At 54.3% G+C, this 22,225-nt stretch overlaps 1 protein-coding gene across 1 annotated transcript; it reads left to right on the forward strand.

The window, feature by feature from the left end:
• The first annotated feature begins 509 nt into the window (after positions 1–509).
• On the forward strand, positions 510–19,851 carry LOC126053224 (cytochrome P450 26B1). The gene is made up of 6 exons (XM_049835141.1): positions 510–713; positions 2,985–3,209; positions 16,087–16,362; positions 17,387–17,542; positions 18,222–18,503; positions 19,451–19,851. Exons 1-6 carry the CDS (start codon positions 510–512, stop codon positions 19,841–19,843), a joined length of 1,536 nt encoding a protein of 511 aa, XP_049691098.1. The 3' UTR covers positions 19,844–19,851.
• The last annotated feature ends 2,374 nt before the right edge of the window (positions 19,852–22,225 follow it).

Genomic DNA, 22,225 nt, shown 5'->3' on the forward strand with positions numbered 1-22,225 from the left:
CGGGTTTTTTCTTTTTTAATTTTTTTTTTCTTGCGTTTTTTGGCTACTCAGTTACCCCCACCTTCTTCTTTTGGGGTCTCTCTTGGTGGGTTCCCCCCCCCCCCTTTTTTTCCCCCTCTCTTTTTGTGTTGTGTGGATTTTTTATTTTTTTTTGCCTGTGTCACTCTGTCAAGTTTATTCCAAACGCGAACAAAGTTTTCAGAGAGGGGCAGAGGAGAAACTGCTTTTTGCGCCCCCTCCCCTTTCCCCTACCCCTTTTTCCTTTTTTTCCCCCCCTTTTTTCCTGTTGTTTTTCTAACCTGCCAGCGGAGAGGGGGGCGAGCCCGGCCCCCCCCCCCCCCCAAGGACCCCCCAGGCAGCCTTTAGCGTGCGCTCCGCAATCGCCCTCCTTTTTTTTTCTTTTTTTTTCTTTTTTTTTTTTTTTTCCCGTGCGTGTGTGTGGGTGCGAGTGTGGTGCCTGTCAAGGGGCTGTTTCTCTCCCCACCCTCCTCCTCCTCCTTCTTCCAAATATGCTTTTTGCAAGTTTTGATCTCGTCTCGGCACTGGCTACCCTCGCGGCGTGCTTGGTGTCACTGACTTTGCTGCTGGCCGTGTCCCAACAGCTGTGGCAGCTCCGCTGGGCTGCCACCCGCGACAAAACCTGCAAGCTACCAATCCCTAAAGGCTCTATGGGATTCCCTTTAATCGGAGAAACCTTCCACTGGCTCCTGCAGGTAAGGAGGATTCCCTTCCCTTCCCTCCCTGGAAGGTGGGCTGGGACCGGCTTTTTTTTTTTTTTTTTTTTTTTTTTAAAGGCTTCCCCCCCCCCCCCCCCCCTTCTTCTTCTTCCCTCTTTTTTTTTTTTTCTTTTTTTTTTTCTCCCCCTTCTTTTCCTTTCGATTGCATCATGCGGGTTCCCGGCGAGCTGGGGAGGTAGATGGGGCCGGGGGTTGGTGGTGGCTGCCCCGGGGTGGGGGGGGGGGAACCGAGGGAGCCCGGAGCGGCCGCCGCGCTGCGCTCCCCGGCCGGGAGCTGCCGGCTTTCCCCGGCGGGGGCTGCTGGGTGCCGGGGAAGCAGCGGGAGGGGGGGTGAAGGAAGAAGGCTGGGGGTCTCCCCCACGCTGCCAAAAATCTTCTTTTCTCCCCCCTCCCGGCCTAAATCCTTGCCAAAAAAAAAAAAAAAAAAAAAAAAAAAATTAATAATAAGAAAGCCGGAGGTGGGAGGTAGCCCCGGGGCTCGCCGGGTGGATGTCCCCGGGTCTTGTGTGTTCCCCCCCCCATCCCCGGTCCCCGGGGCTGCTCCCATCGGGTTCGCAACCCGCCCGGCTCGGGTCCGGTCTTGGGGGAAGCCCGCGGAGGTAATCGGTAGATTAACCCGGGATTAACCTTCCTAACTGCTGAACAGCGGCGGGCGGAGCGGGATCCCCTCGGACCGCGTTAGGAGAGGGTGACTGCCAAAAAAAAGAGAGGAAAAAAAAAAAATCAAAAAAAAAAAAAAAAAGCGAGGAAGAAAGGAGGCAGGAGGCGGCCGAGGGGTGCTCCGCTCCGGGGGGAGCCGCCGGCCGGGCTGGGGGCACCCCGGGGGCTCGCAGCATCCCAGGAGGGAACCTCCGAGGAAAAAAATTAGCCCGAGGGTTTCCCTCCCCCGCCTCCTCCCAGGGTAAAATAAAAATAATAATAAGCAAATGGGACTCGTGGCGAGGATGCTCCCGCCAGAGAAGGTCGCGTTTCATTGACGGGACCGCCGGGGGAACGGCAGAGCCGGCGGCGGGGCAGGGCAGCCCGGGCCCGGCTGGGAGGGCTGCGGCGTCCCCCGGGGTGTCCCGTGTCCCCCCCCACCGGTCCCGTGTCGCCGTGTCCCCCTGTGTCCCCGTGTCCGTCCCCCCCCCGGGGAAGCCCCTACGTGGGAGCCCGGCGCGGCTGCCCCGCTCCCTCGGCCGCCCCCCCCCCCCCCGGCCAGCGGCGCCGAAGGGGTTAACCGCCCGCTCTCAATAGGGCTTTATTTTTTAAAGAAATTTATCAGATTTTTACAGGGGGACCAGAAAAGGGTTCTCGCTTTTCCACAGGCTCCGTCCAAACAGAGTCCAGGGCTAAAAATACAAAATTTTGTATAAATTGGACTCCATTCGAAACTTCTCCCGCATAAAGGTCCTCTTTGTGCTGCCCTGGAAATGGTGTACAAATAACTCTTTATTAATGCCACAAAAAGGACTTTAATTATATTTACGCAGATCAAGAAACAGGGTCACCTGAACATCTGAAATTCACAACCGCGCTTTTGTTTCAAAATAAACACACGCACTCCCGGCCCAGCGCCGGGGCGCGGAGCTGCCGCGCTCGCAGCTCTTCTCCCCGCTCGGGATGGGGTTTTGGGGGGGTCCGACCACCCCCCTCCCCGCTTTCCCTGCGGCTCCATCCGCCTCTTCTCCGACAAAACCCCCCGGAGCATGTGGGAAAGTTATTAAACTCTCTCAAATCTGGAGATTTACTTAGGTAAATTGCAGCCTTTCGGGTAAAGTCGGTTTGAGCGAAAAAGAAGAAAAAAAAAAAGGGGGGGGGGGAAGAAAAGGGGAAAAAAAGGGGGGGAAAGCGATTAAAGAAAAAGGAAAGAAAAAGGAAAGGAAGGAAAAAAAAGGTTAAAAAGTGCCAGGGGAGGTAAAGGGAGGAGGAGGAGGAGGAGGAGGAGGAAGGGCGGCGGGAGGAGCGGGCGCGCCGCGGGCAGCGCCGGCCGCCCCACCGGAGGGAGCCGGGCTCCGGGCGGGTGGGCTGTCGGGGTTACCCCGTTCTCCCCCATTTCTGACCCCCACTCCCGCTCGGGTTGCCCCCCAGACCTTCAGGCTCCCCCCCCCCCCCCCGCCCCCTTCAGCCTCTCCCCCCACCGCACCGCGGGGATCCCCGGCCGCGGAGCCACCGTGGCGGTACCACCCCCCCCCCCAAAAAAAAAAAAACCACAACCCAAAACCCACCCTCCTTCGTGTTCCCCTCCCTCCCTCCCCTCCTCCGCAGGGCTCCTGCTTCCAATCTTCCCGGCGGGAGAAGTACGGGAACGTTTTCAAGACGCACTTGCTGGGGCGGCCGCTGGTGCGGGTGACGGGGGCGGAAAACGTGCGGAAGATCCTCATGGGGGAGCATCACCTCGTCAGCACCGAGTGGCCCCGCAGCACCCGAATGCTCCTCGGACCCAACACCGTCGCCAACTCCATCGGCGACATCCACCGCCACAAGAGGAAGGTGAGGGGAGCCCACGCGTGACGGGCCGGGGACACACACACACACACACACACACACACACGGGACGGCACCCCCCTTCCCTTCTTTCCCTTCCCTTCTTCTCTTCTCGCCCTCCTTCCCACCATCCTTCTTCCCTCCCTCCCTCCCTCCTCTCTCCGCGCAGCTTTCGTGCGTGGGAGGTCCCGCGTGGGTCGTCCGTCCCCCTCGTGTCAGCGCTCGATGCCTTTGAGGAATTTAAAAGGGCGATGCGGGTTGGGGGGGTTTTACACCCGGGTTGCTGCTGAGGACGGAGGTGCTGCCCACTCTTCCCCCCCGCCCCCCGCCCCCCCCCCGTGACCGGTGCCACGCGTGGCAGGGGCTGCCGTGAGCTGAGCGGTGAGCGCGGTCCCGGAGGGCTCTTAAAAGGGCGATGCGAGGGGCGGAGGGAGGGGGGGAGCAAAGAAGAGCGTTCAACCTCCCCCCCCCCCCCATATTTCCAGGCTCTGCAGTGTCGCAGAGAGACCCCACGCTGTTTGTGTTTGCTGGTGTGTGTGTGTGTGTGTGTGTGTGTCTTATGGAGCTGAGCGTTGTGTTGGATTTCGGGGAAATTGGGGTGCTGATGGGGGTCCCGGGGGGGTGGCTGAGCTGGTTGTGTGTGTGGGGGGGGGCTGAGACCATCCTAGGGCCTTGGCTGGCCTCACCCCTTCGGTGGTCCTGGGGTCAGACCTTCCTCACGGACCCCAAAGCAGGAGGGGAGCGCAGGGCAGCAAGGTTTCGGGGGACGTTGAGCCCAATCAGGGATGGGGGGGTCATCCTCATGTCCCCCCGTCAACAAAGGTGATGGCTGGCAGAGGTGACGGCCTGCGCAGGCTGGCGTGGCGGCGTGGAGGATGGCTTTCACGCCCCATCCTCCACGGGACGGGCTCTTTCCTAGCTGGGTTGGGGCAGGCATTGGATTTGGGGTGAAAGTAACGTGTTCGCCCCCCTCTCCGGGGTGCGGAGGCGGCATTCCCGGCACAGCCGGCGTGGTACCCAACACCAAGAGGCTGTCCCAGTCCCTGCCCCGAGGGAAGGTCCACTCTCCTCTCCGCTCCAGCAGGATTTCCTATTTTGGGGTATAAAATCCCTACCAAACCCAATCGCTCTTTTCTCCTGGGGGAGAAGACGAGAAAACAAACACCACATGACACCCATTAGTCACATTTCTTAATGCACTGGCGGTCGGGACTCGTGCGATACCACAAGAAACGCCGTGTCAATCCCCACCCGGGCAAACTTGGTGTCTGCAATTACACCGCAGTTTGCTTGGGCTACTTCTTTTTTTTTTTTTTTCCTTAAGGAGGGAGATATTTTTTCCAACCTCGCTGTCAAAGAGAAAGGGCGATAGTTCGTGGGGCTCCCTCCATCACGGAGCATAATTTGCGGCAGGAGAGGTACAGGGATATGGGGAGCGATGCGCTTTCCTCCGGCAGCGGGAGGAAGGCAGCAGCTTTGGCTCCTATTTATTTCTTATTCAGGGAGGGTTAAGCGGCAGCAGCCAGCGATTTGAAGGTGCCTTTACGCTCCTTCGCTGCTGCTTTTATCTTCTGCACAGCAAGATAATTTTTTTGCTACTGAAAAGTGGGCAGCTTGAAGGCCTTTGGTTGCGATCGCCTTAATAAAACCGCGGAATTCAGACCTCAGGAGCAGACACTGGGGGAGGCGAGGAGAGCGTGGGTTGTGGGAACGGGGTCAAGGAAAAGGGAGGCCTGACCTCTGTGGTATCCTGACGGATTTGTAATTTGTACCACAGCTCAGATGGGGAGTGGTGGCACCAGCAAGGACCAATACCAGCAGCACAGAAAGGGGAGAGCCTCTCTCCCTCGATGTTGATACCTGATGTTCTCACTTTTGTGTTTCTCCCTCGTGGGAAATACATGTCCCACCCTCAGCGGTGACTCCCAGTGCTTTCAGATTTTTCTGAGTCCAAGGGCTGGGCTGGATCTCCATTCTCCTCCTCAAAACCCTTTTGCCTTCCCGGTTTTTGGCATCATGCATGATCCCAAGCTGGCAAGGATCCTAATTCCTCCTTAAGGGATGGCTAAAGCCTCCTGAGAACAGGTACTCTGGCAAAGCACCGTCCCGGGATGACCCTTGCCAGCCGTGCCTGCTCCTGCTCGCACACCTTGCCTCTGCTTTGAGCTCTGGCGTACCCGAGAGCAAACGCTTTCCCCGTATCAGCAGGACTGGGGATGCTAGAGTAGCTAATTATTTTTTAAGCCTTCTCTTTCAGCGGCATGGGGTTGGGTACACTGGGCTCAGCTGATTCCCTTCCCTTTGAAAACGGGAGGTTATTCCGATTCCTTCACTTGGCCTCCTCTTAATTACTGTTTTTGCAGAGCTGAGCATCTCATGCATCATGCACCCTTGGGTGCTCCCCAAGCCCAGCAGCCTCTTGAATTGCCTTCTCCCCTACACAAACCATCCCTCGCCCTGGAGCGAGCGAGTTGCGCACACAGAGATAAGGCGAACCTGCTTCTAATGGGAAGAAAATAGATCATTTTGTTCTTGGCGAGATTGCGATGACCAGATTAAAGCTTTTTCCAGGCCGGGTGCCTTCTACTGGCAATTTCTGCCGGCGTCTTTTGTGTTCATTAGCCCTGAGCTTTCCTTGCTGTTAAATGGCATTGACTTTTAACTCTCCCCACCCTGCTGCTGAGACTGTGAGAGGTCCGAGGAGGAAGCGCTAGGTTTAAGATTGAAGCTTGCTCCTTCTAGGTAGAAGTTTTTCTCTTAGATACCCGGTCTGTACCTTCCTCTTGACCCGCCAGGGAGCCGAGCAAAGAACTTGCTGGCAGAAGGCAGTGTTTGTGACAGAATTCACCAACTTTCATAAAAAGGATGCTAGTATTAATAGAAATATTAAAAGAATTGGAGCAGACTGAAAGCTCCGTGCAGAAAAGCAGTAGTATTTCCTGGGAAATCTTTTAGGTTGCTGATAATTCAGTTTAAAGCACTGTGGGGCTTTCTGGAGGAGCAGTTCCATCTACCTCTTGAATTCTGTTTTCTACCTCATTTCTGAGCTTGAGCCTTTGCTTGCTCTTAAGTGGTTTCTCCTCTCTGGTCTTGCCAGAAATTGTACATGAGGTATAATTTCTCATGAGGCTGCTTGCGGTGTAGGGTGCTAGCCAACACGAAGAAAGGTGGAGCGTGAAACCCTGTGTGCTCACCCTCTGCTGAGATTCCAGCTGTTGGGGTCATGTCTAGCTCTTGTTCCACCAACGCTTACCTGGTCCCCACCTGCGATAAGTCCTCGTCATCCTTCTAAAAGCCAATGGAGTTGCACTTATTTACAGCAGCACTGGCAGATATTCTTTCATCATTCCCTGGCAATCGAGACGTGGAGTCCTCTTGATGGGACAGATTGCCACTGAGAAGTGAAGATGAGCTCTACCAAAGAGCTTTAAACCCAGCATGTTCTTGCACGATGTTTCTGGTAGCTTGCCATTGAAATCGGCTGTTTTGCTGGCCGTGTGTTGCGAAGCTTTCCAAAGAGTTTTAGCTCTTCAGTGTAACTTCAAGATCAGCAAATTGCAGCTATCGCCACTGGATCTGCTGTAGGACGCTTTGCCCGTGACGGTGACGGGATCAGAGCTGGGTTGGACAACTCAGTCTCTGGAGCTCTTCCCTCAGGTTTGCTGTTCCCTTATCTCTGCTTCTCTTCAGGATCTTGCATGGATTGAATATCCTTTTCTGTAAAATGGGTGAATACCCTCTTCTGCATCCCTGGGCTACCAGAAGCCTTAATTCCGTAGGTTTTGATAAAGGACTCCAAGATGCACGTCTGAGACGTGCTCAGGAGGAACAAAGCCATATTAACAAGCCAGTAGCTATGGCAGCTCTCTGCTTTCCCATCCCCTGTTTATTAAAGCTCCCCTGCAGGAAGCTGCCAAAGTTAATATAATAGGAGAAAACTTCCCCCTTTTGGGAAATGAACTCTCCAGTTATTAGAGAGGGAGTCTCTGGGTATAAAGTCAACTGTGTGCAGGGACGTGACAGCTTGTGGGGCGAGACGGAGGGCTCGAGCAGGACTCGAGCAGGGCTTACCTGCGTCAGGGGTATCGCTTTATTGCAGATGTCATCAGTGTTGGCTCTGTCCTTGGCCTGAGATGAAGCTGGTCGATAAGAACAGTTTGCAAGTAGTAAACAAAAGCAACCCAAACCTCCTCAACCGCCCTCCTGAGATAAATATCTACTGAGAGGTTGTTACTGCTGTTGGGTCATGGAGTTTATGTTGATGTCGGAGAAGGATCTGGGCCACCCGTGCTGCAGCTCGTTCCTCCACGGTGGCATTTTTGTCTTGAAATCACCTTGCAGGTTACCGGCAGGAGCAGCCACGTTGCTCTTGTGTCCAGCTGAGCGTGGGCATGTTTTTGCTCTGGCTTTTTGGTGGCAGATCTCTGCCTCTCTCCATCGCATGAAGGATGCACGTTGTGCCTCACGGTCAGACGTGACATGTCCGGATGGAGGAGAGCTCCTGCTCTCCTACAGTAACTCGCTGGGAAGGGGTGACTGGGGACAGTGCCTGGCTGAGGGTGCTCCTTGCTCCATGCTCCGGTGATCTCCCCATCCAGCCATGCTGCCTGGGCCGTACCCTGTCCCAGCCTGGCTGTTCACTCAATCCTTTTCACATCCTGGCCTAGATCTGTCCTTGGAAACATCTTTGGTTCCCATTTCTACCTGTGAGCTCCCATTTCTACCCGTGAAACCCCAGCGAGATCAGTGCAGTCACCCCAGATTTACTGCCTGCGTCTTTTGGAAGTGCCGATCCCTGGGTCAATACGAGCTGTAACGAAGGCAAAGCAAATCTGCTCTTGGGCACGGTGATAACGTGGGCTCTGGTTTTATGGGATGTAAGGTCAGTGGGAAGCTGGAGTTCAGCAAACAGAGAGGGAGGCATTCCTGTGCCTCTGCCTGCGAGGGACCCCAGCATCTCGGTGGAGAAGGAAATGGGAACTGGAAATGGCCAGAAACGCGTGGCCCTTAGGTTTTAGGTCGAGACGGAGCAGCGCCCGGGGCCAGGAAGGAGTTTCCCCGTGCAGGATACGCGCTGCCGGCGCGGCTGTGCTACGGTGCACAGGGAAGGTGGGACTCAAACTTTCCTCGGAAGCATCCAGCCTTGGCAGGAGAGTGCTGGACTTGCCGGGCCCGTGCTCTGTTCCAGCATAGTAATCCCAAAATAGGCACAGCTGGCTTAAAAAAGGAAAAGAAAGAATAAAATAAAAGCAGTCCGTGGGCTGGGTAGACATCCTAGACCCGGAGACTCGAGGAGGAAGCAGACAGTGGTGCAGAGAAACGGCCTGTTTTGTCTCACTGTCCAAAACTACATCATTCATTAACACACCACAATTAATGTTCTGCCTCGGAGGCATACAAGTGTTGAGCTTATTAGCACCAAGTAGAAAGGTCTGAGGCTTTAATATAGTTTGCAAGAGGATTAAGAACACAAAAGGGGCCATAAATTTACAGCCAAATATAAACCAGCTGCTGTGGGCTGGACTGGGGAGGGGGAGGGAGGGAAGGAGGGAGATGGGGGAGAGGGGCGGGAGGAGGAAGGAGGGATGGGAGGTGGCGGCAACATACCTTTCACTCTACAAAAAACCCTGACCCAAGTTGTTAAGAGGGTTTTTTTAGGGTTGGCTTGGGTTTTTTTTTGCATTTCCACCCAGCCCCACCGCCCTCCTCCGTCTGCCTTGTAAATCCCACGGTGGAAAAGAAACCATCCCCTTTGATTCGAGCCCCCCCTCCCAAAATTGTACCCGTCAGCTCAAGCTGGATTCCAGCTGCCATCGGCTGGCCCGGCTCCAGCCCCTTCTTGATGTGTCCGTGTCGGGCTGCTGCCCTGTGGGCTTTAACCCACGGGCAAAAGCCACTGGAGCAGGAGAAAAGGCTTTCATTGATGGAGGAGGGCTCCCGCTCACGGTCTTGGGGAAGAATTTGTCAGCTAGGTCGGCTCATTGACTTTAGACCAAATAGCGCTGTCATCTACAGTGGTGTAAATCCAGAGTAATTCCAATGGATTAAAAAAAAAAGCAAAGCGCGGGCACTTCTGGCTGAAAGACAGATTTCATGCGTTTTTCAGACTGCCTTCCATCCCAAAATGCCCTGTAAGCTCAGACCCTGCTTTGAAAAGCTGTGCTGTGTCGGAGCACGGTTACAGCCCAGGAGCTGTACGGGTACCCTGCGAGATGAATCGCTTTAATGTAGGCTGCTCCGCCTTTCTGTGTCATCTGGGATGGAAGCTGTTGGATGTCCCGTGAAGCATGGAGAAGGTGAAACCCCTCCTGGGGTTGCAATGCTCTGCGCTGGGTGGAACTGCAATCTGCAGCCCATAGCTCTGCATGGGTCCAGGCTCCGCTTTAGAGTGGGAATGGGGGATGCCAGGAGCTAATCCCAGTGATGGGAGAGAGCTTTTCAGGCTCGGGATCTATCCTGCACTGTCTTTGTGTACCTTTGGTTTTCTACTGCATCATACTCCACCCTTCCAAGGAGCTCGAGCAACCTGCTGAGTTGTGGTTTGTAATATGCCACTAGTCCGTCTGGGGACCGAGTGCTTTGTTTCGGATTAACGATGCTCTCCGTTACTTCTCAGGTGGCACTTCTACCACTAAATACGTCTCTCTGTCAGCCAGCTTGCTCTTTCTCCTTAATTTTGTAGGGTGGCCTTGGGTCATCTCAGACCTTGTCATCTCCTTAGTTTAAAGCTCAGGCGAGGTGTCTGATAGTCAGCAGGAGCTCATGTGTTCAGAAGTAGGGACGTCCGCACCATCAGATGTGTGCTCATCCCTGTATGATGCATAGAGGTCTTAGAAGACCTTACTCAGGATTTTGGTGGCAGAGCTGCCGGAGGAAGCGCTTTTCCAGGTGTCTTCCCTTATTTCTGCCAAGAGACGATGCGTGCTCAGAAAGGTGTATGTATTTCACGTTTGGGATGGAGCGGGCTGCGTCCTGGGGCGAGGGTTTCCCTCTCATTCCCTCTGCGAGTGCGGCTGCCCCTCATGCTCCGCTCCGCTCCCAGCCCGTGGAGCACTTGGCAGGACCGAGGTCTAAGCGCTTCCGCGAAAGAGCACTTGAAGCTGGTTTCTTTGCCAAGTCTGGCTTTGTCTCTAGGAGACTCCATGCCCTGGGTTACTTAAATGCGTGGGGTCCCTTCCCTTTGGCCCCGGCCCTGTGCTTCGGAATGATGCAGGCGGTCAGCAAAAAGGGGACTTTTCTCCTGATATTTCTCCTCCATTGGCTCTGCAGTGGTGGACAGGGCACTATCCCCGCTGCCTGGGCAAGCTGTTCTCCTCCTCTTTAGCTCTGGGTAAATTCTCAGCCCCGCACCACAGATCTGGGATTTTAATACCTGGTCCAAAACCAAACGGGATAGACCATCCCAGCTTGACCCAGCCCTTGGACACTGATGAACGGCAGATCTGAGCATGCAGCCGTCTGCCTGGTGGGTTTGCAGGATCCTCTTTCTCCACGGCTCCAGCCAAAGACACCAGCCACAGGCAGCAGGTGCTTGCCCCGTTGGACCTCTTCTTGGCCAGCCGATCCCACCTTTCTAATCCCCGCTGGCTGGACACAGCTTCCATTTCTTTGCCACACTACCCATTGACTTGATATCTTCTTTTTCTTTCCCTCCCTGTGTTTGATTCCCTCCTTGAAGAGCGGTGACAATATGTAAGATGAATTTTACTCTCCTCAAATGCACTGGTTCCTCGTGGATAAATGGGGGGCAGGCACTCGGAACAGCACGTCAGAGGTGGTGTAGGCACACAGATGCTAAAGAATCTCAGTGTGTTTCGGTATTGCTGTGAAATGGGCTAAGAAGCCTAAATTGCTGACTGTAGCTGGTTGCATTTTGCTAGTGATGGCGTTGGTTTTTTTTGAGACACGAGGCGGTTTTGCAGTGGGGGGTGCTGAGACAGAGGTAGGGTGTTCTGCTTGTTCCTTGCTCTAGCCCCCCCCCCCCCCCCCCCCCCCCCTTTAAGGTGATAGCCTGTTCAAGGGTTTCGGATCGAAAGTGGTTTCCCATGCCGTGTGGAGGTTTTTTTAGGAGAGATGCTCGGACATGGAGATTTTTGAGCTGTGGGGAAATGGGGTGCTTGGGCTCAATTTTATTCCGACCTCGAGTGGAAATACGAAATGCTAGAGTTTCTCACAACCCTAGATGTTTAAAAAATTTTTAAAAATTGGGGGTATAGGCAACCCTGAAAGGTGCATGACCATCATAATGTGGCCCAAGGATGCTGAAATGATCTTTACATTTTTTTCCAGCACATTTCTCTTGAGAATCATTCCAATTTCAGTGAAACTGCCTTTTGCAAAGGCACTCCATTTCTTTTCTTCAGCTGGGCCGAGTTTGGAGATTCCAGCTACTGCAACCAGACTCCCTTTGGAGATGGGTTGCAGCGTTCATGGGGCTCTTGCATTTCTCCCTGGGAGAGGTTGCTGCCTTCAGCCCCCCTGAGACACTCACACTCCTCACCTGCACTCTGCGTGCAGTGCTATGCTTTGATGGGCAAACCCAGTATTGCTCATTTTGGGTGGTCAGCAGCTGAAACTCTTGCCTTTTCCCTCTCAGCGCACCTGGATTCCTCCCATAATGGAGCATGGCAGGAGACTGTGGAGCGGTCCATGTGCTCCATTTTCCAATTACAGCATGGGGAGAAAAGGGATCAGCTCTTTGCTGCGTGTCTGTGAAAGGCACGCAGCAAAGTGTTCGGGGCTGCAGTGGGGTTTTGTGGAGGTCCTCTCCTCTTTGCGGTGCCTTACATAGTCTTCACAACTTTTTTGCTGTGTTTCCCCTTTGCTCATGCTCCTGGTGCCAGGACAGCCTCTTGCCCATGAGCCTTCTCATCCCGCTCCAAAAATATCACAGTTTACAAGCCCGCTGGAGCATGGCAGTGGGTTCCACGTCTGGCAGCCCCGCGTTTGATGCCAGAGAGAGGCAGACATCCATTCTAACGTGGCGACAGGACAGGGTTGGGACAAACACCGCCTGGTCTTTTGAAACGTAGGAAGAAATTGTACGTCTCCAGGTTGAGACGCTGCTTTGGATGCTTCCTGACACATCCCGCCGGCCAAACCGCCAGCGGGTGCCAAATTGGTTCATGAAAACGTCTCCGCGCTCATTGTGCTTTGTTTGGTGGGGCCAGCAGCTCTGGCCGGCGTGGGCTGGATGAGACGCAGGTGTCTGATCCCAAAGCATAAGTTTTCCTCCTGGAGGGGAGGAAGGAAAAGCTCCGTTCCCTCTTTGCTGTGCTGATGTGCCGGGTGGGAGCAGGGGACCTGCAGATCATGGGTGGCAAAGGGCAGGGGCTGAAGCTGGTGCTTGGACTGGGGAGGCTTGACTAGCACCAAGGAGGGGTAACACAATGAAAAGCATCATCCCTGCTAACTCCTTTTCACCCTAGCTACTAAATGAAGCCTTTGCTATGCATGAAAATGCTGTGGGTTGAAGCTCCGGGCTCTTCACTTGAATGTCCTCTCCTCTGGTGTGGTTTAAGGATGGGGCTGGGGTATTCTCCAGCCAGGACTGGGAGCAGTTCGCTGTCACACGGAGCTGGACCTCTCCAGGAGATCCTGGAGCTGAGACACTGGGAAGGAATTTTCTGCCTTAGGAAAATCATAAATCTTTAAATATCCTGTTTCCACTGTGAGACGGATTCGGAAGTTTCCAGCCAGGCTCGCTGGGTGGTGGTGTCTCCCTCGGTGCAGGGTGAGCGTGTGTGTGCGGGTGTAAATGAATGCCCCCGGACAGAGCAAATCCCCAGACTTGGCTCTTCTGGGACATATCAAAATGTGAAAAAACTGGGGGCTCTTTCCAGCATCCCCCAAAAGCCCTGGCCTCCGCCCTGGCACTACCACCGAGGCCACCTGGCCGGATCCCCACCACGACTGGGCTATTGCATCTCGGTGTTAGCAAAGCTGAGCATCCCCTTAGAGCTGATTTTGCCTCTTGGCAGCTCTGGAGCAACTGGGTTTTTGCGCCGATGCTCCTTGGCTTGGCTTGGTCCTGCTCCGGCCGAGACGTTCGGCTCGGCTTCACTAGAGGGCGCAGGAATTTTAGGCTAGAAACGTCGGGGAAAGTTGGCTGCCTTTTCCTCCTTTTTAATCAACTGGAAAGATGCAGGGTTGAACTGGAGGTGACTGGAAGGGGATCCAGACTTGTGTCTGGCTGGGGAAGGATCTGCTGACATCTGGGATTAGGCGGCGTGGAGCGCAGCGGCAGCGAGTGGACGGGACGTTGCGGTGAGCCGGCGGCATGGCCGGGGCTCGCGACCTTGTCCGGCCCTGTGGTGGGGAGTTGTGGGCTCTGGCAGCTGAAAAAAGGGGGAAAAAAAAGAAAAAAAATGCCCCTCCAGCCCCCCAGTGCTAAATGCTCCCCCTTTTTCCGGCTGGGCAGGTGGTCTGTTGACCTCCACAGGGGCTCAGTCTTCTCTTGCTGAGGGTCCCCTGCTCTGCACCTTTGCTGAGCATCGTTCCTTGGGATGGGCACTCTCCTCTTCGGACTCTGGTTTGGTCTGCGGGGTCTGGATGTGGCCCTGGGCTGGTTCTCTGTATTGCTGCAGCAATTTTGCACAGCAGGACCAGAAGCATTTCTTGGGATACTGTGCTTTTTGTGGGGTGCAGGAGGTCCCCGAGCCCCTTGCCTGTGGGAGATGCTGGGCGAGGACGGGGTTTGCCCCAGGTTGGGAGCCCCAAAGGCCACCTCCACTGGGACGGTGGCTCCAAGCAGGGCTGCAGCCTGCAACCCTTAAGCAGAGGCTGTCCCCTCGCCAGCTCTGCTTTCAGCTGGAGAAACTGAGTCACGGGAAGCATTTGGGGAGAGCAGGTTGATTCACTGCGAGCCTCTGTCCTTATCCCAAACCCCCCAGCATGGATGAAGGGCAGATGCTGGCCAGATGGGGAGACACTGGTGGCTCTTCACCAGCCCCACTTGGGAAGTCCTGTCCCATCCCTGCGGAGCAGCTCATGTTTGCCAGCTCTTCTCCAGCCGGCACTGCATCAAAGCCTGGTGTCCTGCTCATGGCCACCAGGAACCGGCCCTTTCCCAGCTCCCTTCGTACCTTCCCCAGGCAGCCGAGGGGCTCAGCTCTAGCACCTCCAGCTTTTCTTTTCCGAGTGGCTGCTTTTTCACCCCCTCACACCGGCAGGTCTGCCTGAGTGTCACTGCCCTTTCCAGGCTTAAAAATAGCTCGTGAAGCACAAGAAGTGGCAGAAAGCAGCAGCCACACCATCTCATGCTCTTGCCGTGATCTCGCCGCCCGGCTGTTCATTCATTCATTCCTCCGCTCCGTTCATTCATGCCTCCACTCTGTGTAGCCATCTGGGGACAGCTGTCTGTCTGCAGGCAGATCTGTCCGTTGGTCTGCTTGCATTTTCTTTCCTATCCCTCCTACCATCCCGTTTGCATGCTGGTATTTCCATGGGGAGCCTCCGAGCTCTGTCCCATCATGTATCGTGTGATGAGTTTTACTCAGGGCTCAGCCCGAGCACGTTGCGTTATGAAGTGGCTCTTGTCGAGCCTCCTGCCCAGGGCTGCGAGGGGACAGAGGTGTTATTTCACCAAACAAACTCCCAGTGAATGATGTGCATTAGCAATGAGGGGTCGCAGCCAGGAAAATATTACCTTTCCCTTTGAGTGCTGACTGCGGAGGAAATTCTCACATTTACAGCTCCAGCGAGTCCGGCGCTCATGGAAAGAGGGGGCGGCTTTGATTTCTCTCCTCTTGTTGGTTTGATAACTTTGCAGCCCCCCCACCATGCATTGAGCCCCCCCAGGAACCGGCCACCGGTGGAGGCTACGCAGGCTTGCAGCTCCCTCCTTGGGAGCCTGTTTTAATTTGATTTTCCCGGAGGCCTGGCATGTGGCGGTGCGTGTGTGCATGCTGCCGTGTGTGTGTGTGTGTGTGTGTGTACGTTAATAAAAGATAAACAAACAGCACTTTTTCCTCCGGTGCACTCTGGGAGGGATGCGGCGGGGATGCCGAATGAAAGCGTGTGCTGTGGGCTGCGCTGGGGAGGGCTGAAGGGACATTCCTGGCATTGCTGAGCTCCTCGTGCAACGCGCGGGCCCTGGCCCAAATTGGAGTAAGGAGCCGTTAGCATTGGGGACCTGGGGAGGCCCACTCCCGCGCAGTGTTTACTCGCAGAGCTTAAATTAATACTGTCTGCTGACATCAGTTTTTTTGCCTGGTTTCCCAAGGAAACGAGCCGTATGCGATTGCAGCCTCTCTACATAGATGTGTGCCTCTCTTCCCCATTTGAACCCCTGTCTAAGTTCAGCCAGATTTCACAGAGATCCTAAATGCCTCAAAATAATTACATTTTACTTAATTTTTTACATATATTAAAAGAGGGTGGTTGATAAGTGGGAGAAACTGCCAATGCTCCCCATTGAGGGAAAAGCTTGTGCTTGTCTGTGTGCATACGCAACCATAATAGACGCTAGAGAATCCCTGTGGAAGAGATGTATTAGTAGCATCCAAATCGTGGGATAAATATAACTGGGAGCCATGAGACATGGAGCTGCAGGAAAGCCAGCTCCACCCATCCTGCCATGCAGATGAAGAGTTTGCTCCCATCTCTGGTTTACACCATGTTATTGCCCGTCATTTGTGATGGTTGTGGCGGGGATCAGCCTGCAGAGGATCTGTCAGCTGGTGTTCCTCCATCAACCCTTTCTGGCAGCTATTTTAGGAGTCGGTGATTCTGGGTGATGAATTCTGGATGATGATGACTCTTCTGCTCAGTGCAGGAGTCAGTCCTGTGGTGTCCATTTTTGTGGGCAAAATCTGGTTACTAGAGAAGGCAAAGAGTAAGGTGTTGGGGCTGCGTAGAAACCTCTACTTGGTCTCTTTTGTAGGTTTTCTCCAAAATCTTTAGCCACGAGGCACTGGAGAGCTATCTCCCTAAGATCCAGCTGGTGATCAAAGACACTCTTCGGGCCTGGAGCAGCAATCCCGAGTCCATCAACGTCTACCACGAGGCCCAGAAGCTCACTTTCCGCATGGCCATCCGTGTCCTGCTGGGTTTCCGCATCCCTGATGAGGAACTCAACCGCCTCTTCGAGGTCTACCAGCAGTTTGTGGAGAATGTCTTCTCCTTGCCCGTGGATCTGCCCTTCAGCGGCTACAGGAGGGTAAGAGATTTGGGCTGAGTCCTCCACCAGCCGATAACACCAATCTGGGATTAATGGGGCGGTGGCTAATCCCCATCTCTACAGGTTCTTGCTGGGATGTCTTCTCACCCTCTGACCTCTAGGAGTGAGTCCATTTTGGGCTACAAAGTCCTGTGTCGGTGGAGTGGAGAGGAAGATCCATTCATAGGGTTTTAGGGTGCTAGGGACCGTGTGGTTTGTTGCAAGAGAGAATCCAGTCGGGACTTGCCCAGATTTAATGTGTAATTTTTCCTCACTTCTAACTGGCAGTTTTGCTGTATTTTTTTGTTTGTGGGACCCCTTCTCCTGTTAATTCCCTCCTGTCCACAGGGTGAAACAGGCCAGTGGGCCTTCTAATTCCAAGAACTATTCTAGTTTTTTGATGAATGACGCAAAATGAAAACTTAACAAAAATCATAGACAAAAAATTGTATCTTATTCGTGGGGAATTTTGGTAACAGAAATATGGGGTTTTAAAATTTTTTATTGTCATTATCACTGCAAATTTTGTTATTGTTATTTGACCACGTGAATAAGTGCAACCATTTGCAGTGCTGAAGCATTTGCAGCAGCAGGTTAGCCTGGTGCAGCTGCACTCAGATAGGAATTGCTTTACTGAGACCAGGTGATAAAATTGCTCGGGAAATCCATTATGCTCCCGGGAAGAGGATCCTTTCAGATGAATTGACTTCCCTTTGAGAGACAGTTTTCCCAGGGTGAGCCGGAGGCCTGTGAACTGGTGCAGTACGGGGTCTCCCACATCAGACCTATCATTTGCACATAGGTGTTGATTACTCTTGCCTGTAATCTCACCTACTCGGGGCTTGCTCCTCCTGCCCAGGGAACAACTTCAGCATCTTTATACTTCTCTTTGAGCATCTGCAATTGCAGTTCTATTACTTAGACGTGTTGTCCTGAGCACGTCTCCAGCTCCTGGGGACACTGGGCTGGGGATGGTCGTGTTAGCGTTGTGTCTTGCATGGTCTGATGGGTTCTTGCTCCACAGGGCATCCGGGCACGCGAGACGCTGCAGAAGGGGCTGGAGAAAGCCATCCAGGAGAAACTGCAGAACACGCAGGGCAAGGACTACGCCGACGCGCTGGACATCCTGATAGAGAGTGGCAAAGAGCATGGCAAGGAGCTAACCATGCAGGAGCTGAAGGTAAAGATCTTCCCTGTGGTCGCCTTGTCCTTGCTGTGCTTAGGGCAGGGGTTGCCCGAAGAGCAAAGTGTGAGCTGCTGTAAGGAAGGCTTTTTGGGGCAGACCTGAGGTGATCAGTGAGAGCTGGGGGACCACAATGTGTTGTTGGAGCTGCAGGTGGATCCTGTTCTGGTGGATTATGGTGCCAACAAGCCAGTTGCTTTCCTACGGGCCATATTTATTTGCAGATTGTGCTCAGCCCTTTCTAAAAAGCATTTCCAGGGAATACGAAAAGACCATACAAATTTTCTGAAGCTTTCAGCCTTGACCAATTTCACCCCTTGACCCATCCAGTTTTAAGGTGCCTCCTTTGCAGGGCATATGAGCCCTCGGCAGGTTGTTGTCTGCAGCAGGGTCATGGCATAACTTGTCCTTCGTGTGCTATCAAGAGCCATCCCCAGGGTCTTTCTTCCTGCCTGTCTGGTCCTCAGCATCCTCCAAGGTTCTGCAGGAAGCTCCCCGTAGTGGGTGTCCAAGACCTTTGCCTGCACAGGGAGAGACCTTGCAGTTAGACATGACCAGGCTGGAGAGCTGCTGGGGGGAAAAAAATGCTCCACAAGCCTGCATGCCTGTCCCTTGATGTGCCACATCTGTCTGTCCATTCCCAGTGTCTTACCCTGGCTTCGCTCTCGTCTTTCAGGATGGCACCCTGGAGCTCATCTTCGCCGCCTACGCCACCACCGCCAGCGCCAGCACCTCTCTGATCATGCAGCTCCTCAAACACCCCCGGGTCCTGGAGAAGCTGCGGGAGGAGCTGCGCAGCAAGGGCATCCTCCACAACGGCTGCATCTGCGAGGGTTCCCTCCGCCTCGACAATATCAACAGCCTCCACTACCTGGACTGTGTCATCAAGGAGGTCCTTCGCCTCTTCACCCCCATCTCTGGGGGGTACCGGACGGTGCTGCAAACCTTCGAGCTGGACGTGAGTATTGCCGTCTCTCCGGGTTGAGGCTGCGCCGTGAGCTCCCCAAAACAGCCTTTTGCATGTTTGCTTTTGCGCAAAGCTTGCTTGAGCCTGGCTTAGACGAGACCTCAGGGAGGAAAAATTAGGTCCTGCTGGTGATGGGAGGCAGAACTGCTCTGGATTCAGAGGAGGGCGATGGAAACTGGCCCATGGGAGGGAAGGGATGCGCCCGAGCTGTCAAAGAGGAGACAGGCGTGATGCTTCAAAGACCAACTCGTGACAGTGTTTGATGCCAAAATCTGAACTGGGGTGTGACAAGGGAAAGGTTTACTGCAAAGAGCATCTTCCGGCTGCTGGATGACAGGCAGATTACTCACCGCAATGGCTGGAATTTCCTACTAGCAAAACAAAATCTTGAGGCCCGGCTTGTCGCTGTAAATCCTACTAATGTAATGATTTGAGTCAGAAACCTTTTAAAGTGCTCAGGGGATGATAAATCCGCCCCGTTTCTCATCACCCAGGCCCTGACATGTGCGTCGGGCGTGTGGGGCTGACAGGCGGCGGGGTGTGAGCAAAGCCATGGGATGCTCTGGGGAGGGCTGGCCGGTGCTCAGGGCACGGCACGGGCGCGAGAAAAGCTGCTTCGCTTTGCTCGGCAGCAGTCAAGCACCACGGGGTTCCTGGTAGGCGACTCCTGCCAGAGACCGCAAAGCAAATAAATAGCAACGGATGATCCGTCGGGTCCCTGGGATAGAGGCAGGCATAAGCCCAGGGTTCCCATCTCCCAGCCCTTTGCACTGCGCTCTCTGGTTTTCTTTCAAATTTGCAGCGCGCTCAAGCAATAAACCCAAAGAAAATGGGAAAAAGCAGGCAAAGCAAAACGGCTTCATCATGCCCTCCTTGTCTCTTTAAAGTGGGTTTGACTCGCTCTGGTTTTCTCTCCACCCCTTCCCTCCTCTCCGCAGGGTTTCCAAATCCCCAAAGGCTGGAGCGTGATGTATAGTATCCGGGACACCCACGACACCGCCCCTGTCTTCAAGGACGTGGACATCTTCGACCCCGACCGCTTCGGGCAGGGTCGAAGCGAAGACAAGGACGGCAGGTTCCACTACCTCCCCTTCGGAGGAGGCGTACGGACCTGTCTGGGCAAGCACCTGGCCAAGCTCTTCCTCAAGGCGCTGGCCATCGAGTTGGCCAGCACCAGCCGCTTCGAGCTCGCCACCAGGACTTTCCCCAAAATCACCCTGGTGCCCGTGGTCCATCCGGTCGACGGACTCAAGGTCAAATTTTTCGGACTGGATTCCAACCAGAACGAGATCCTGACGGGGACAGATGCCATGCTGGGGGCAACGGTGTAAAGCCCATGCCGGCGGCGTGAGGGATGGGCGGCTGGGGGACGGAGGGTTGGGGTGGGGGCAAGGGGACGAACAGGAGGGGAGGAGGAGAGAGGGACGAGAAGCTTCTCCACGACGCTCACTTCGCAGAGCCTCCGGGTTGGGACTGCTTTCTCCACCAGTGAAGCTGCCAAAACCGTTTTGCTCTTCCCGCGGGGCGCGGAGGAGGTTGGGGTGTCGTCGTGCGTCTCGTTTCGTTCAAAAGGAGGAAGAGTTGCAAAACCCAAGTCAAGCTGGGATGTCTGACCATACACAGTATCTAAATATTATAAATATATATATATAAATATCTATAAAACACTTCTGCTGCGAGGAGGAGCGCTGCAAAGGCCTGACTGTGGGAAAGGCTTTGGAAATCAGCCGACGATCAGAGGTCTGGTGTCCCTGGGTGGCTCTCAGGTGGCCTCTGATTTTTTTTTTTTAACAGTGTTAAATTAGCTGGTGATAACAGTGTTTTGTTTTTTGGTTTTGATTTTTTTTTTTTTTTTTTTTTTTTTGTTAATTTGTTTGGTTGTGTTTTTTGTTTCGGGGCATTGGAGGCTTTCCTTGGTGAGGGGGAGATGAGTGATGCCCGTTCCCATCCCCTCTCCTGCTGGTGCTGGGGCAGGCTGGGGAGGGGGGACTGCCGTTTCGCCTCTGCTGCGGGACCGAAAAACCCTGTGGTGTCTTGTCCAGGGCTGAACGGATGGTGAGCCGTCCTTCTGAGGCCTCGGACAAGTACATATTTGCATTTTGCAAAATGCATTTTGCATTTGGGGCTTTGGGTGGGTGGGTGGGGTGGGTGTCCTTTTTTTCTCATTGAATTTCCTGCTGCTGCTACACGGCCTGTGTGCACCCATTCCCCCGCCGCAGCCCCTCACCAGCCCCTTTCCCATGCAAAGGCACCCGTTTTGGGGCCATTTCGGTGCCTTTGCTCTCCCTGAAGGTGCAGGCACCAGCCTCCAAACTGCACGGCCCCGCTGACCCACCATGGCTCCGTGAGCGCTGGGGCGCTGAGCAAAGCCGCCCCGCTCAGAGCTGCTCGTTTCGGTGCGTCCTCTTCCCCGGGAGGCGTTTGCATTAAAGGTGATCTCGATAAATAAGCCAACGCACGCATTGTTTGTCTCGTGTTTGGGTTTCATTTGGCGATGGGAGAGCTCGGCAGGAAGGAGAGCAAGCGGCCGGCTCCTTGCAAGCTGTCCGCCCCGTCCCACCGCTAACCCAGGAGAGGGCCCCTACCCAAAACTTCTCCGGCACAAGCAAGCAGCCACCAAGGTATCTTGCATTCGATTTGCTGGGTGGGTTTATTTTATTTTATTTTTCGCATGCAAGAGGCTTCTGGGTTGAGCGTGAGATGGGTGGGTCGTGTTGAAAGCGGACATGGCCTTGCATGTGGGTGCAGAGCAAAAGCTCCCCGAGCGCCCTGGCAGGGGTTTGGTTCAGACCAGAGCCAAGCAGCGGGTCGGGAGATCCCTCTCTAACTTGAGGCATCTCTGCCCAGCCTGCCCAGCCCCGCTCCTCTCCCATCTCCTGCCCTTTGGGTTGGAAAGAACAACACAAGGACCATGGCTGAGACCTCTTCTAACCGTGATGGGAAAAGATCTTGTGCTTGGGTGGGCAGCTTGGCTTTCAGCTTTAAAGGTGTCCAGATAAGTCGGAGGGGTTGAAATAAGAAAGGCGAAGGGGCAGATGTGACTTACCAGGTTGCTTTGCAGGTTGTGCTTTTGATGAGCGGGTGCCTCTTTGGAAGGTCGAAGGAAGTGTGAAGCGAGCGATGGTGATGGCTGCCTTTGCCAGCCCGTCGTCTGGTGGGGGCAAGGAGGAGGGAGGCAGTTTTTTAGCCGGGGGAAGCACTTGAAGTCGGATTGCCGTCAGCCAAGCTGCCAGAACCCCCCCCCCAGAAGCATCCCGGTGGATGGTCTCTACTCACACCGGGGTGCACCGCTTGATTTTTCAGGTTGATTGAACCTGAAATAGAACTCCCAGTCTTCTAGGAGATGCCGTTCAGATCCAGGGCTTGCCTTCTGGTTGGTAAGCAACGTGCCAAATCCAAAAGCAAGGTCTTGGGAGCCTCTGGCTATGGGCACCGTGTCCCTGAAGCAGAGGCTTAGCTAGTTTGCCAGCCTGGAAATTTTGAGTGAAACACTGCTAGCTCAGGCACTGTCGAGATTTCAGGTATTTTCCTTGTCCCTGATGGAGAGAAAGCTTTCCTGGTGATCAAAGGACCTTAATCGCAATTCAAATCCCAAAGGGCGAAGAAGCAAAGAGGAACATAAACCTGAATGTGGTGGGAAGGGGTGAGTCTCCCAGGGGCAAACATTTGGGGAAAGGTAAGTGGCACGTGAGGGTGTCCGTGGTCTTTGTGGA

The sequence above is a fragment of the Accipiter gentilis genome, chromosome 3, assembly GCF_929443795.1.
Source record: "Accipiter gentilis chromosome 3, bAccGen1.1, whole genome shotgun sequence".
Lineage (NCBI taxonomy): Eukaryota > Metazoa > Chordata > Aves > Accipitriformes > Accipitridae > Astur > Astur gentilis.

What these genes read in the sequence shown, in the direction of transcription:
- LOC126053224 (XM_049835141.1), top strand. Translation starts at nt 510, where the DNA reads ATGCTTTTTGCAAGTTTTGATCTCGTCTCGGCACTGGCTACCCTCGCG. An exon ending in CCTTCCACTGGCTCCTGCAG is followed by an intron (nt 714 to 2,984) that starts GTAAGGAGGATT and finishes CCTCCTCCGCAG; the next exon opens with GGCTCCTGCTTCCAATCTTC. An exon ending in TGCAAACCTTCGAGCTGGAC is followed by an intron (nt 18,504 to 19,450) that starts GTGAGTATTGCC and finishes TCCTCTCCGCAG; the next exon opens with GGTTTCCAAATCCCCAAAGG.